We start from the raw sequence: 14,923 nt of genomic DNA on the forward strand, positions 1-14,923 counted from the left end.
CATATTCAAGCAACATTAATATTGCTATTATTTCAAAAATTAATAGAATATTTGACTTTCATTAAGTGGTATAACACTAGAATTTACATGCACAGTTTAGGGATGGTTGGTGTGTGTGGGTGTGCGGGTGAGAAAGATTATATATCTAACTTATGTACAACTTAACCACATGGTAAACTTTATTTGAATGAAAATATTTAGGAAGAAATAGGATGGTTGTTTTCAAAGTACATTAGTGCTGATGTATTTTTTGTAGTGGAGCCTGTAACATAATTTATCTTTTTCCCCAACTCCTAGATTATGGAACCATACTGTGTAATATGTTGAACATGGGTACTATTATCTGATTTCAGACCTGATGACTTCCATTAGAGCAGTGTCAAACAAATGCAACTTCATCAGTGGGAGAGCAAAAATCAAAAAGCAAGTTGACTTTACACAAGTCTGGTACATATCTGTGGACAATACCTCTTAACTGATCACCTGCCACCTTCTTGAAAACGGAATAAAGGCTAAGGTTTTGAAGAAGTAAATAAAAAACGTAAAAAATTTTTTAAATGATTTCTTCATCAGTTATTCTGCATCAGAATAAATCCAGAAAAAAGCATAATTTTATTTTAAATTATTAGGTAGCATTTGAGGAAGAATATTTTGATTTTTCATTATGATTTTATATTTTCAAAGGACAAAATGGGCAGGAAAAGCAGTTATTTTGCCCAAAAACCCAAGTTTCATTGAATGTTCTTTGTAGTTTGCCACTGTTCATCCTAAATATAAATTGCTTTACAAGTAAAAATGTAAAGCATGCTCTACTTACTTGACATTGTCTTCTGCTACTGCCTGAATATAGAAATATCGAGCTGGAAGAACTATGTTTGCATCCAGTCCAGGCCCCCAAACTAAACTTCTCGTTTGATTTACTGTGGGTGTACTTTCAACTGCACAGTTCATTATTGCAATAAAAAGGAAAGTACAAAGCAACCAATTTTCTGGCATAGTTAAAAAAGATCTCGTATATGATGTAAGCGTAAATGAAAAAATAATTCTACGTTATTTGACCTAACTTCAGGGTTTTAGACTAAAAGCGGTGTTCCGTTTGACTAAATTAATATTTGTTCATTTTGTCCTGATTGAAACGCCTTAATCTACGCTAGATTTCGATTATGTGGCTTTAACTTTCATCAGTATCATATTGATACCTGACTTCTGAAAATATCTACATCAGTTCAAACTCCAAAAGACACGAAGCTGACCCTCCCCCAGCTCCACCATGTCCACATCGGGGAGCCGCTCAATGACGCACAAACCCTGCGCCCACACAGCAGAGCGACACCCACAGGCGGAGGCGCATGCGCGAGGGACCAGCGCCTGCTGGGAAATGCAGTTTTTTGTGTTGGCGGCGGTGGGGAGGTTCAGGCTGCTCCGGATTGAGCCCAAATTCAAAATCCGTCGGTGTCAGCACGCCGAATGTCATTAATGTAACAGCGCAAACATTAGTGCCGTGAGGACTAAATTCATTACTGCCGAGGAGAGACCCGGCGATTACTCCGGCCTCCGGGAGTGTTTGTAAACGACCGACCGACCGCCGTGTTCGTCAAAGCAGCAACTCCACCCCCTTGGACACGGTAAACAGAAGCGGAATAACGGGAGGTGCTGGTCACTCATTAGGAATGTATACAAAAAGATTAATACGGTGGTAGAGTGTATATTCCTAAACACTGTGTTCATATCGGCGTCCCACTCTCACCGTAAGCAATGACTGGAGTGTTTTATTCCCTGACCCTGAGGTTAGTTGCAATGGTCGAGTCGAAGAGTTGGTTGTGAGGGGAAGGAGCTGGTGGAATGGAGCCAGCCGAAACAAACCACTGGGACAGGTAACCTTCAATCTAGAGGCATTTTACAGCCCCCAGAGCCTGCGGCAGCAATGGGCTCACATCGGATCACGGAACTAATCATGTTTTACAGGTTGTAAACGACCGACCGACCGCCGTGTTCGTCAAAGCAGCAACTCCACCCGCTTGGACACGGTAAACAGAAGCGGAATAACGGGAGGTGCATCTCAGGTTCTTTTGTACTGGAGGGAGGTTTAATGGCAGCCGGCCACCTCTGAGGAGGTGCAAGTACGGAGTAGAGACAACCATATCGAATTGTTTTTATATGGTGCCTTTAAAGATCCCAAAATGCTTCACAGAAGCATTATCAGACAGAAATTCACACCGTGTTACATGAGATGTTCTGGCAAGTGAACACAATCTTGGTCAAAGGGGTAGGTTTTAAGGAATGCCTTAAAGGACCAGCGATACCTAGAAAGGCAGAGAAGTTTAGGAAAGAATTCCAGAGCTTAGAGTATCGGCAAATGAAGGCATGTCCAACAATGATGAAAATTGGAGACGCGAAAGCAACCAGGATTGGAAGAAGACAGGGATTTTGAAGGGTTGTTGGAATAGCGGAAGTTACAGAGATAGGAAAGTAAAGCTATAGAGGGATTTGAAAACAAGGATGACAATTTTGACAAATGGATATTGCCAGACTGAGATCCAATCTAAGTCGGTGATGGGTGAATGGAGTTTGCTGTGAATTAGGATATGGACAGTAGAAATTTGGATGAGCTCATGTTTATGGTGGGTGAAAGATGAGAGACCAGCCAGGAAAGCATTGGAATAGTTAAGTCTAGAAGTAATAAAGGCATGGATTAACATTTCAGCAACAGATGAGTTGAGGGGTGGGGTGGAGACGGATGATGTTATGGAGATTGAAATAGATGATCATGGTGATGGAAAGCATATGGGGTTGGAAGTTCAAATCCCGGATCAAATGGGGTGGCACAATTGTGATCAGTCTGGTTCAATCTCCTGACAGTTACCAGGGAGAGGTTGGAATTGGTATCTAGGGAACAGAGTTTCTGGTGGGACTGAATGGCTTTGGTCTTCCCAATATTGAGGGAAATTTATTTTCATTCAATACTGGATGTCAAAAAATCAGAGTAATTGGAAGGGTCATGCAAGCTGATGATATGGTAGAGCTGAGTGTTGTCAGTGTACATGTGGAACCTGACATGTTTTCTGATGAAAACAAAAATAGCTGGAAAAACTCAGCAGGTCTGACAGCATATGCGGAGAGGAATACAGTTAATGTTTCGAGTCCGTTTGACTCTTCATCTGTTTTTGTTTCAGATTTCCAGCATCCACAGTATTTTGCTTTTATCTTAATGTTTTCTGATGATATTGAGGGTCAGCATGTGGTTGGGAAAAGGAGGGGTCCAACGATAGACCCTTGGGGGATTCCTGAGGTAACTGTGAGGGAGTGGGATGAGAAGCCATTGCAGGTGATTTTCTGGCTATGACTAGGTATAAAGGAATGGAACTGGGTAAGGGCGATTCCACCCAGCTAGATAACAGAGAACAGGTGTTGGAGGAGGATTGCATGGTCAACTGTGCCAAAGACTGTGGACAGGTCAAGAAGGATGGGGAGGAATAGTTTACCATGACAACAGTGACATAGAGTTTCAATGGTGACTTTGATAAGGGCTGTCTCAGTGCGATGTTGGTGTGAAATCCTGATTGGAGGGCTTAAAACATTAAATTGTGGGTCCAAAACTAATGCAAAAGATGTCATTTTAAAATGAAGTTTAACTGCTTCCAGATGGAAAATAGATGAGGCTGTTGCTTTCAGAATCTAATCCTTGATTGCAGTTACTAAAAGTCATGGTAAGCCAGGTGGAAAAAGACTCTGGTCTGGGGCCTTTCATGAAAGGTCACAGATCTGAAATGTTAACTCTGTTTTTCTTTCCACAGATGCTGCCTGACCTGCTGAATATTTTCTGTATTTTCTGTTTTTACTTCAGATTCCAGCATGCAGTGTTTTGCTTTTGGCAAAAGGCTCCATTTAGCAGTTTAGTTATTGCAAACTGGAAATGCTACAATGCTTCACTTCAGAATAACTTGGGATAGATTTTTTTCAGAGTACTCATACTGATTGTCCTGGCTAAGAACCATTTTAAATTTTTCTGACATAATTTTCAACCCTGTGAAGAGTTATTAATTTCTACTGATGCTTCCAACATGATCAAATGGGAGTAGGCTAATGCTCCATTTCCAGAAGATAGTTGCATCATAATATTTACTAGTTTAGTTAATTCAGATATAACATTTTCCAATTAAGTCCTTGTCAATCAACAATGCTGTCACTTTCTATTGATTTAATATACAGCCTGGTTCATAATTGTGAAATATTAGAATGCTATGTACACTTTTGGAATGAATGAATGGCAGAAAACTATATGTTCAGGTTTACAATGTAACTGATGTAGATGTACTATGAATATATACTGAAATTTTGTTTGCTTTCATTGCATTTTAAATTAATTCTTATCCATTCTATTTTCATTTAGATTCTATTGCTGTCGAAGCATCCGAGTACCTTGAGATGAAATGCATGAATTGTTAAATCAAGTATCTAGTTGATTACAGTTATTTAAGGAAGGCCACTTCAGTCTACCAAAGACCAGATTCCTTAAAACAACATTCAATGCCCAACTCTGTAGAAAATCAACCACCAAAGCCTACTGGAAACATAACGAGCCTCAATGTTATTGATGAGCTTGCTGCTGGTGACTCACCAGGAACTTCTGATTCAAATCTGTTCTCTTGTTACGGTACACCATCATTCAGTCTAAGTTCCAGTGCAGCAGGACATGGGCCATGGATGTTTCCTGTGGTCCGGGCTCGGGAAGTGTTTTACAATGTCTGTTCAGATTATGGTCTACTAAACAAGGCCACCATAATTGCCAGTACACCATGTACTTCCAGTGACCCTACTCCAGTTCAAGATGGAACTTCTTCAATGGATTGTCCAGCACATAACTCCAGTTATGTTGACATTCAAGTTGATCCACCAGATGTAACCCATAGAGGTAATGCAGAAATGGGTGCTATGCCTGTCAACCATGGGAAACAGCTGCTTGCCTGGGAAGTAGATACATCAGATTTTAATATAGTAACATCTAAATTGAAAAGTAGAACAGGTGAGAAAATCCCACAAACAGTAAATAATTAACTTTTAGTTCAGTTCTTAACCAAAGACGAAATACTGCAATACAGCCATTTCTGAGTTGGAAAGATTCTTTGTGAAAGTCTTTCTCATGAACTGAAGAATATTTGGCTTCTCACTTTCAATGCAGTATCTTTTTATTTTAATGTTATTGTTAATATTGTTTAATGGTACTTCAGAAATAATAATTTCCATATAAGGAACCTTTGTTTTTATGGTGACTATATTTGACACCATTTATGAGGGAGATTTGTGTTTGTGATCTGACCATAATAAAGTTAACTTAATTTGAAAAGGAAGAGCTGAGGGAAACATTCTATAATTAGCACTGCCCTTTGACCTTTTATCACATTTTGACTAAATTCAATGTATCTCCTGTCCAGTGTTTTTATATTTGAAAATCCATTTACTGGATAGTAGCTTGCAATTGATTTCCCTTTCACTGCGTTTTATTTCTAAGTAGCAGATGTGAAATCGTTACTTTAATTGCAAATGCATTTTAACTAATATTCCTTTTATCAGTCCACTGTACAGATTTATTCAAGCCTTCCTAGTGCCATAGCATCTCTGTGATGCCATAAATTATAAACCAATAAAATTGCCTTTTATTCCATTTGTAAAACCACCCCTCACCATGATCTTGTTTTCATTTAAGTAATTAAACTGTTATCGTGGGGATATGCAGGGTATGCAAGTCCTCAGGTTACATTTTACTTTTAGAAACAAGTCATTGTATCTCAACCTAAATAATTAAACAGAGGTATAAGATGGCTGAGGACCATTTCATGATACTTAATTAGGGAGAGGAGTGCTATTATAAAATACATGACTTCAATAAGCTTGACCTCCCCTCTAGCTGCTATTATTAAAATTCCAGTGACCCTGGTGACTGAGCCTGGGGATTAAAGCCATACTAAAAGGCCAGATTGTTAACTTGGGTTTAACTGAACATGAAATTAATAAAATGTGTATATGCTGGAATGCGAGATATCCTGAAAACCTCCACAGGTGATTAAACTGCAATAGAAATGCATGTTCTTTCTTCGATTAATTCTTCTTAAAATTGATCATTTAAATAAAATATTTAGAAACAAAAGTTATGGCATAGAAGGAGACCATTCAGCCCATCTTTTCTGTGCTGGCTGACGAAAAGAGTAATCCAGCCTCCTCGTACTTTCCAGCTCTTGGTCCATAGCCTTGTAGGTTACTGCACTTTAAGTGCATATTCAACTATTTTTTAAAAAATCTGATGAGGATTACCACCCTTTCAGGCAGTAAATTCCAGATCCCCATTTGCCACTGGTGTGAAAACATTTCTCCTTCACTCCCCTCTAATCCGTTTTATCAATTACTTCGGATGTATACCACTTGGTTATTGATCTACATTTTTAAAAGACTAGATCAATAAAAATGTAAATCCTCCCTATCCGCTCTATCTGAGTCCTTTATAATTTTATATGCCTTAATTAAACCTCCCCTCAGCCTCCTCTGTTTCAAAGCATTTCCAAATTTTGCTTATAGCTAAAATTCTCCAATCCTGGCAATATCCTAGTAAATCTCTTCTGTACTCTCTCTAGCGTGATCACATTCTTCCTGTAATGTGATGACCAGGCCTGACTAGTGTTTTATACAGTTCTAGCACAACCTCACTGTTCATTGGCAGTGCATGCCTTGGTTGATGAAGAAAAGTATCCCATATGCCTTCCTAACCATCTTATCTACCTGTCCTGTTACCTTCAGGGACCCAAGGTCCTTCTGTTACTCTGCACTTTTCTACATCCTATACTATTCATTATGTACTTTCTTACCTCCCCCAACAAATGCATTACTTCACACCTCTCCAGATTGAATTCCATTCAACATTTTTCTGCCCACTGATACCTTCCTGCATTCTACAGCTTTCTTCCTCACTATCAACCACATAGTCGATTTTTATATCACCTACAAACTTCTTAATCATGCCCCCTTCATTTAAGTCTAGATCATTGAATGTACCACAAAAGGAAAGGAGCTAATACTGAGCCCTGCAGAACCCCACAGGAAACATTCTACCAGCCACAAAACACCTGTTACGTCCTACCACTGAGGCAATTTTGAATCCAACTTGACAATTTCTGTTGGATCCTGTGGGCTTTTACTTTTCTGACCAGTCTGCTATGTGACACTTTTGTCAAAAGTCTTGTTGAAATCCATGTAGTCTGCATCAAATATGCTACCTTCTTCAATCCTCCTTGTTACCTGTTCATAAAACTCAGTCAGGTTAGCCAGACACTAGTTAGTCGACCATCCCTTATGCTGACTGTCCTTGGTTAATCTGTGCCTGATGATCTCTCAGAATTTTTTCGAATAATTTGACCACAACCAAGGTTAGGCTGGCTGACCTGTAATTACTCGGTCTACCCCTACCTGCTTTTTTTAGTAACGGTACAATGTTAGCTGACCTACTGTTCTCCAGCACCATGCCTGTAGCCAGAGAAGATTGGAAAATGATGGTCAGAACCTTCGCTATTTCTTCCCCTGCTTCTCTTAACAGCCTGGGATATGTTTCATCTCGACCTGGCAATTTCTCTACTTTCAAAGATGTGAAACCCCTTAATATTTCCTATCATTGTTAATCCCATCCAATATTTAACACTTCTCCTTTACTACAATGTCCACATTATTCCCCACTTTTGAGAAAGCAAAGACAAAATATTAATTGAGAACCGTTCGTAATAGGTCCTGCTCTTTCATTAATTATCCTCTTGCTCTTTGTGTATTCATGAAACATCTGTGGATTTTCCTTGATTTTGCTTGCCAACAATTTTTCATGCACTCCCTTTGCTTTCTCAATTTCCTTTTTAATTTTAACCTGCGCTTTCTATACTCCTCTATGCCTTCTGCAGTATTGAGCTCTCAGTATCTGGCATAAGCTTCCCTTTTTTGTCTTATCCTGTTGTATATGCTCTTGATAACCAGGGTGGTCTTGATTTAGGAATCCCACTCTTTTTCTGATGCGTCAATGGTGAAGAGCAAGGAACATGCTTGTTCTAAACCCTATCTATTCCTGAAATACCTCCCATTGCTCTGTCACTGATTTACCTTCAAGGAATGTTTCTAGTACATCTTTGTCAAGTCACATCCTAGCTTATCAAATTAGCCTTTTCCCAGTTTAGAACTTTTACTCCTGGTCTATCTTTGGCATTTTCCATAATTCCATTACATTTGATGTGGTTATGATCAATATGACAAAAATGCTCTCCCACTCATTCCCAGTTTCCACCACTGCCCCCCGCCCAAACCCCGCCCACCGCCCCAGTTCCCTAAAACAAAGTCCAAAATTAGCCGTTGTCGGGCTAGCTACATACTAGCTCAAAATGTTCCTTTGAATGCATTTTAAGAATTCTGTGCCCTCTCTACCTTTTACGGTGATTTTATTCCGGCTACTATTAGGTTAGCTGAATATAAATAATGAATGTAACTTCTTTATTCCCAAAGGGAGGGAGACTGAAAGCAGGAAACTACAGGCCGGTTAGCTTAACATCTAACATAGGGAAAATGTTAAAAGCTATTATTAAAGACGTTATAGCAAGGCACTTAGTTACATTCAAGGTAATCGGGCAGAGTCAATATGGTTTTGTGACCGAGAAATCATATTTAACCAATTTATTGGAGTTCTTTGAAGAAGTAATATGTGCTGTAGATCAAGGTGGATGTACTGTACTTAGATTTCCAGAAGGCATTTGATGATATACCACATAAAAGGTTATTGCGTAAAATAAAAGCTCATGGTGTAGGGCCAGCATTTTGGTGTGGATAGAAGATTGGCTGGCTAACTGAAAGCAGAGAGTCGGCATAAATAGACCATTTTCTGGTTGGAAGATGTAATGAGTGGCATGCCACAGGGATCAGTGATGGAGCCTCAATTTTTTTACAATTTATATAAATGACTTGGGTGAAGAGATGGTTGCTAAATTTGCTGATGACACAAAGATAGTAGGAAAGTAAGTTGTTATGACACAGCGGTTGGTAAAGGCTGAATTATTTAAAATCCCAGAGGGAAACTTTAAACAACTGTCATAACCTATATTTTCAATTGGTATGTTTGAGATGCAGCTCTGAATTCAGAAATGAAACCACCAAGCCTTGAGAGGGTTTATATATAAATTAAATTAAACATTTATTAATTTAACAAGGTATTAAACACATACACTTGTCTACAGATTGCTACCATAATAACTATTAAACAAATCCCCAAATTAGTCACTCCCGGGTAATCTTCCACAAGCCAATAATAACCCATAGACTTAAACAGACACCAGGCAAAGCACATTTTATCTTATGAATTCAAAATGAGGTTGCTTTCAATTTGGCTCCTTCGCAGAGTTGTAGGCTTACAGGTGGCATGCCTCTGACTCACACACACAAACTCTTTTCTGTATATACCTAGCATTCCCTTTGAATGTAAATTCTCATTGTTTCACCAGGCCCTTTGAACTCCACCTCTTCTAACAATAAAACCCCATTCATATTACCAATTTTATTAGTAATATAAACATATTGCTTGGTATCTCCTAGCTAGGTGCAAGATTTCACCCCCAGTCTTTGAATGGTTTATTCAACAACATGCAAACAGACTCTTTATCTTAACTTCTTAATTGTTTAACATCTCAAAATGACTATACATCAAAGCACCCAGACTAGCTGGTTTTAATCCAATTAAGATACACCCACCCACAGACCCTAATACAAGTCCAGTTTAAAATAATTTCCAATAACATTATATACATTAATATCTTCATGACAAAGTTGTGAAGAGAAGATAGGAGGCTACAAAGAGGTATCGATAGCTTAAATGAGTGTGCAAAGATCTGGCAAATGGAGTATAATGTGGGAAAATGTGAAATTTTCTGTTTTGGCAGGAAGAAAAATAAAAGCATTTCTAAATGGTGAGACTTTGCAGAGCTCTGAGATGCAGTGGGATCTGGGTGTCCTAGTGCATGAATCACAAAAAGTTAGTATGCAGGTAGAGTAAGTAGTTAAGAAAGCTAATGAAATGTTATAATTTATTGCAAAGGGAATTGAATACAAAAGTAGGGAGGTTATGCTTCAGCTATCAGGGCATTGGTGAGACCACATCTGGAGTACTGTGTACAGTATTAGTCTCCTTCTTTAAGGAAGGATGTAAGTGCATTGGAAGCAGTTCAGAGAAGGTTTACGAGACTAATGCCTGGAATGGGCGGGTTGCCTTATGAGGAAAGGTTGGACAGGCTTGGCTTGTATCTGCTGGAGTTTAGAAGAGTAAGAGGTGACTTGATTGAAACATATAAGATCGTGAGGGGACTTGACAGGGTGAATGGAAAGGATGTTTTTTCTTGTGGGAGAATCTAGAAACGGCCCTGAAGTGGTCAGTAAATGGCCACTTAAGGGTCTCAATTGGTGCAAGGGCACGTGGCCTGTCCGAGGCGTCACCTGACCCAGCATAAAATCGCTGAGGGGTTGGGGTGGGCGGGAACCCTGCGGAAAGCCCATTCATGCTATTTCACGGCCACCCTACACCCCCCACCTAAAACCGCTGGCGGAGGAGCATGAAATTCAGGCCATGGTATTATCTTCTTAGAGGCGTGGCTAGTGACACTGAACCCAAGATAAATTTTAGCATAAGAAACAGGAAATGCAACAACACCTGCAGTGACATTTCCTACGTTCATTCTACTGTCTGTCAAATTGCTAGCTTTACAAGTTGCATTTATGTTTTGATTGAAATAACCACTGAATAGTCCTTTAATGCTGCATCACTGTATGGTACTTGTTAGAAATTTAGGTAGGTTTTTTCAAGTGCACAGAAGAAATAATGTAAAATGCCATGCTGGTGCTGTTGATGAGTGCCCAGATTAATGTGATGAAATCTTTACTCCTTTACTCTAAGGATCTTAATTAAAATCAGTTTTAGTCCATGTAATATCAGCTTTTAGTGGTGTGGGTCCACTTGACAAAACTATCCAGAATTCAACATTAAGTAGCTTAAAATTAGCTTAAATGGAGGAACTTCCAAAGGCTAAGCGAAAGGATGGCTGGTGTGCAGAAGAGATATCTCATAGCAGTAGGGGTCTTGATCTGAAATTGATTTATGGTAGGCTGAAAAAAATAGACAAGTTTTAGTCTGCATCTTAACTCACTGCTACTGAGGCCAGCAGCTCTTATCTTACAAGTACAAGATTCTTGCTGCCTGTGTGGATGCTGGAAAGGTCCGCAGAGTAGATGAGCAATTAACTGCAGCACATGGTACAGGAGGCCATTCAAGTCGGGAGAGTGCAAAGGAATGCTTTGGTGTTAGGGACCATTATAAACAGGGAGATAGATACTGATCTTTGTAGAGAAAAACTTGGAATGGGATGGGTAGGATCCACTTGTCAAGATCTGTCTAGGAACAGGCGACATCAGTAAAACCAGGAGTGAAGTTCTGCTGTAGGAATATGAGGAGTTAGGATGGAAATTAATAAGCAGCACCTCAAAGGTAGTAAACTCTAGAGTACTCCCTGAACCATGCGCAAAATGGCATAGAGTCAAACAAATCAAAATTGAATGAGTAGCCCAAAGTGTGGCATTGAGACAGAGGTTTTGATACATGAAGCACTGGCTCCAGTACTGAGGAAAGAAGGAGCCGTTCCATTGGAGCAGGTCCCACTTAAACCATTTCCTGGTGAAACCAATAAATCGAACTGTAGATAGGGCTTTAAAGTAAAATGATGGGGAGGGTTTAGATGAGAGGAAATTTATGAATCAAAAAAGAAAAGTCGAAACCATAGAGTAGTGTAGTGATTTGGGTAAGGATAAGCAGAGTATAACAGGAAGGGACAAAGACTTTAAACGTTATAGTGCATCAGCGAATAAGGTCAAATCAAGGAAAAATTGTCTGAAAGATGTATTTGTAACAAGATAGACAAATTAATGGAGCAAATAGAGTTGAATGGGTTTCACCAGTTGCCATTACAGAAACATGTTTGCATGGGGACTCAGGATAGAAACTAAATATTCCAGGATACTTGACATTTTGAAAAGACACACAATGGAAAAGGAGCAGGAGTAGCCCTGATTTAAAAAGTGGCATAAGGACCTTAGCGAGGAAGGATCTTGACTTGGAAGAGCAGGAAGTGGAATCAGTTTAAGTGAAAACGAGAAATAACAAGGAATAGAAAACACCAGTGTGACTAGCCATGCTATTAGATAAGGTATTAATCAAGAAAAGAGGAGCTTGTATCAAAGGCAGTAATTGTTGGGACTTTAATTTTCATATAGCCTGAATAAATTGGCAAAAGTAGTTTCGAGGATGAGCTCATGGAACACATGTTTCCTGGATATTTTAGATCTTTGACTAGTGTAAGGGGATAAGATTAATTAGGAATCTCATTGTAAGGGATCCTTTGAGGAAGAGTCACCGTAACATGACAGAATGTCACCTCGAGTTCGTGAGTGAGGTACATGTGTCAGAAACTAGAGTACTAAAACTAAAGGTAGGAAAAGTAAGTTAGCAAAGATAGACTGGGAAATTAGATACTGATAGATAAGCAATAGCAAACATTTAAAGAAATGTCTCATAAATCTCAACAAATATACATTCTATAGAGAAATTAAAAACTGTATAGAAACAGTAATCCATTCATAGCCAAAAAAGAGGCTAAGGATAATTTTTAGATTAAAAGCTGAGGCTTACAATGTTGCCAAGAAGAGTAGTAAGTCTAAGGAATGGAAGAATTTTAGAAACCAACAATAGATGACCAAAATTGATAGAGGGAGAAAATAGAATACGAGAGTAAACAAGCTAGATTATTTATGACCAGATTGTAAGAGCTTCTACAAGTATATAAAAAGGAAGACGTAAATGTGGGTCCCTTAGAAGCTGAAACGGAAGAAATAATAATGCAGGATAAAGAAATGGTTTGTTATTTAAACAAACATTTTCCAACTTTCTTCACAGAAGTCTCAAAAAATACCATGCATAGTGAGGAACTAAAGTACTAGAGAAACAAATGGGACTAACAGTGGACAAATCCCCTTGTCCTGATGGCCTACACGTGGAGATTCTAAAAGCTGACTACAGAGAGAGTGGGTGTACTAGCTGTAACCTTCCATAATTCCTAATGGAAAGGTCCCAGTGGATTGGAAGGTAGCAATGCCACACCCCCATTTAAGAAGGGAGGGAGAGAAAAAACACAAGGAACTATAGACCAGTTAGCCTGACATTATTTATTGGGAAAGTGCTGGAATTAGTTATTAAGGAAGTGGTAATGGCACTTAGAAAATCATAATATGATTAGGCAGAGTTAACATGGTTTCGTAAAAGGGAAATTATGTTTGACAAATCTGTTAAGACTTTTTGAGGATATTATGCTGAATGATTCGAAAGTCTAGGTTAGGCCACAATTGGAGTATTGTCTCCAGTTCTGGTCACCACACTTTAGGAAGGATGTGAGGGTCCTTGAGGTGGTGCAGAGGAGTTTTACCAAAATGGTTCCAAGGAAGAAGAGTCTTAGCTATAAGATTAGGTTAGAGAAGCTGGGGTTGTTCTCCTTGGAACAAAGCAGATTGAGGGACGATGCGATAGAGGTGTACAAGATATGACATGTTTATGTAAGGTCAGTAAAGAAAAGCTGCTCTCCTTACCCAATGGTAGGCTAGGGAACACAGATTTAAGTTTTGGGCAAGAGATGTGGTGGGGGAAATGTGAGAAAGAATCTTTTTTATGCAGTGTGTGATAATGACCAGGAACTCGCTGCTTACGATCGTAGCTGAAGCATGCATGATCAATGATTTCAAAAGGAAATTGGATGGGCACTTGAGGAAAATAAACTTGCAAGACTATGGGGATAGAGCAGAGGAATGGGACTCAATGCATTGTTCTGTAGAGAGCCAGCATGGACTGTAAGAAATGGAGTTTATTCTTTTAAATATTTTTGGGAATATTGTGTTATTCTGTACAGAAGACTGTGGGCTGAATTTTGCCATCGGCGAGCAGGGGGCGGGACCCGCTCGCTGACGAGTAAAATGACGCGGGATGACTTTGGGGGGAACCCCTGACGTCATCCCGCCCCATTTAAATTTTCAGGAAGGCAGGCCCGCAGCAAAATCAGCTGCGGGCCCGCCGACCTGTCAATGGCCAATTGAGACCATTGACAGGATCATTGAAACAATTAAAGGATCTGCCCGTCCAACCTTAAGGTTGGCAGGCAGGCCAGGAGCCCTAGCGGGCAATAGAAAAAACATGAAACCTCATCCAGCGGTGGGATGAGGTTTCATGTAGGGATTTTATAAGTTAAATGAAGTTTTAGTGTAATTAATGAACATGTCCCATCTCATGTCACATTGTCACATGAGGGGGAAATGTTAAGGATTTTTTTTTCTATTTTTAACATTTTTAAAAGTGTCAGCAATCTCCCTGAGGCAGCACTTTGCCTCAGGGAGATGTGCGCTCTTCGTGCACACGCGCGAAAGAGTGCACTCTCGCTTTTGGGGAATCCCCCCCCCCCCCCCGCCCGCACAGGAAGCGCATAGCACTTCCTGGTGGATGTCATGCTGGGCGGGCCTTAATTGGCCCACCCACATAAAATGGCGGCGGGACCCGCTTCTCCAGCAGGGATCGGCTCCCTGCCTGCCGGAGATTGGGTCGGACCTGCCCGCCCGGCAGGCAGAAAGTTCTGCCCTGTGTGTCTGAGTGTGTGTGTAAATGATTTAATTAAGCTGGGCAGAGATTACTAGAAGGTTATCTGGGGGTGTCTAAAGCATGAAAGGATAGAGATGTTGGTTTGAGGTACAAGTGAATAGATTGGATCTAACATTTGCATTTTTAGATAAGTTGAGAGTTCGTTTGAATATCAAAGGGAAGTCAGAGGTACCA

The 14,923-nt window shown here is 39.8% G+C and overlaps 2 protein-coding genes across 14 annotated transcripts in view; one reads left to right on the forward strand and one right to left on the reverse strand.

The window, feature by feature from the left end:
- The window catches only part of poglut2 (protein O-glucosyltransferase 2), a 124,686-nt gene extending 123,356 nt beyond the window's left edge, over positions 1–1,330 (reverse strand). The window contains exon 1 of one of the 4 annotated variants that reach the window (XM_078545853.1): positions 1,254–1,330. Coding sequence is in view for 2 of the 4 variants with exons in the window: in XM_078545852.1 (XP_078401978.1) it covers positions 818–996 (179 nt within the window). In the remaining 2 variants the exon portion in view is untranslated. Of the gene's footprint in view, positions 1–817 lie in introns of all 4 variants that reach the window. The other 3 variants (XM_078545854.1, XM_078545852.1, XM_078545851.1) reach the window with 3 other exon arrangements.
- Positions 1,331–1,373: 43 nt separating this feature from the next.
- LOC144682934 (basic immunoglobulin-like variable motif-containing protein) overlaps positions 1,374–14,923 on the forward strand; it is a 53,943-nt gene continuing 40,393 nt past the window's right edge. For 2 of the 10 annotated variants that reach the window (XM_078545845.1, XM_078545849.1), the window contains exons 1-2: positions 1,374–1,874; positions 4,391–4,912. In XM_078545845.1, coding sequence (XP_078401971.1) covers positions 4,528–4,912 — 385 coding nt within the window. In that variant the 5' untranslated portion in view covers positions 1,374–1,874; positions 4,391–4,527. Of the gene's footprint in view, positions 1,875–1,965; positions 2,028–4,390; positions 5,024–14,923 lie in introns of all 10 variants that reach the window. The other 8 variants (XM_078545847.1, XM_078545850.1, XM_078545841.1 and 5 more) reach the window with 6 other exon arrangements.

This window comes from Cetorhinus maximus, chromosome 7 (genome assembly GCF_964194155.1).
Source record: "Cetorhinus maximus chromosome 7, sCetMax3.hap1.1, whole genome shotgun sequence".
Classification (NCBI taxonomy): Eukaryota; Metazoa; Chordata; class Chondrichthyes; order Lamniformes; family Cetorhinidae; genus Cetorhinus; species Cetorhinus maximus.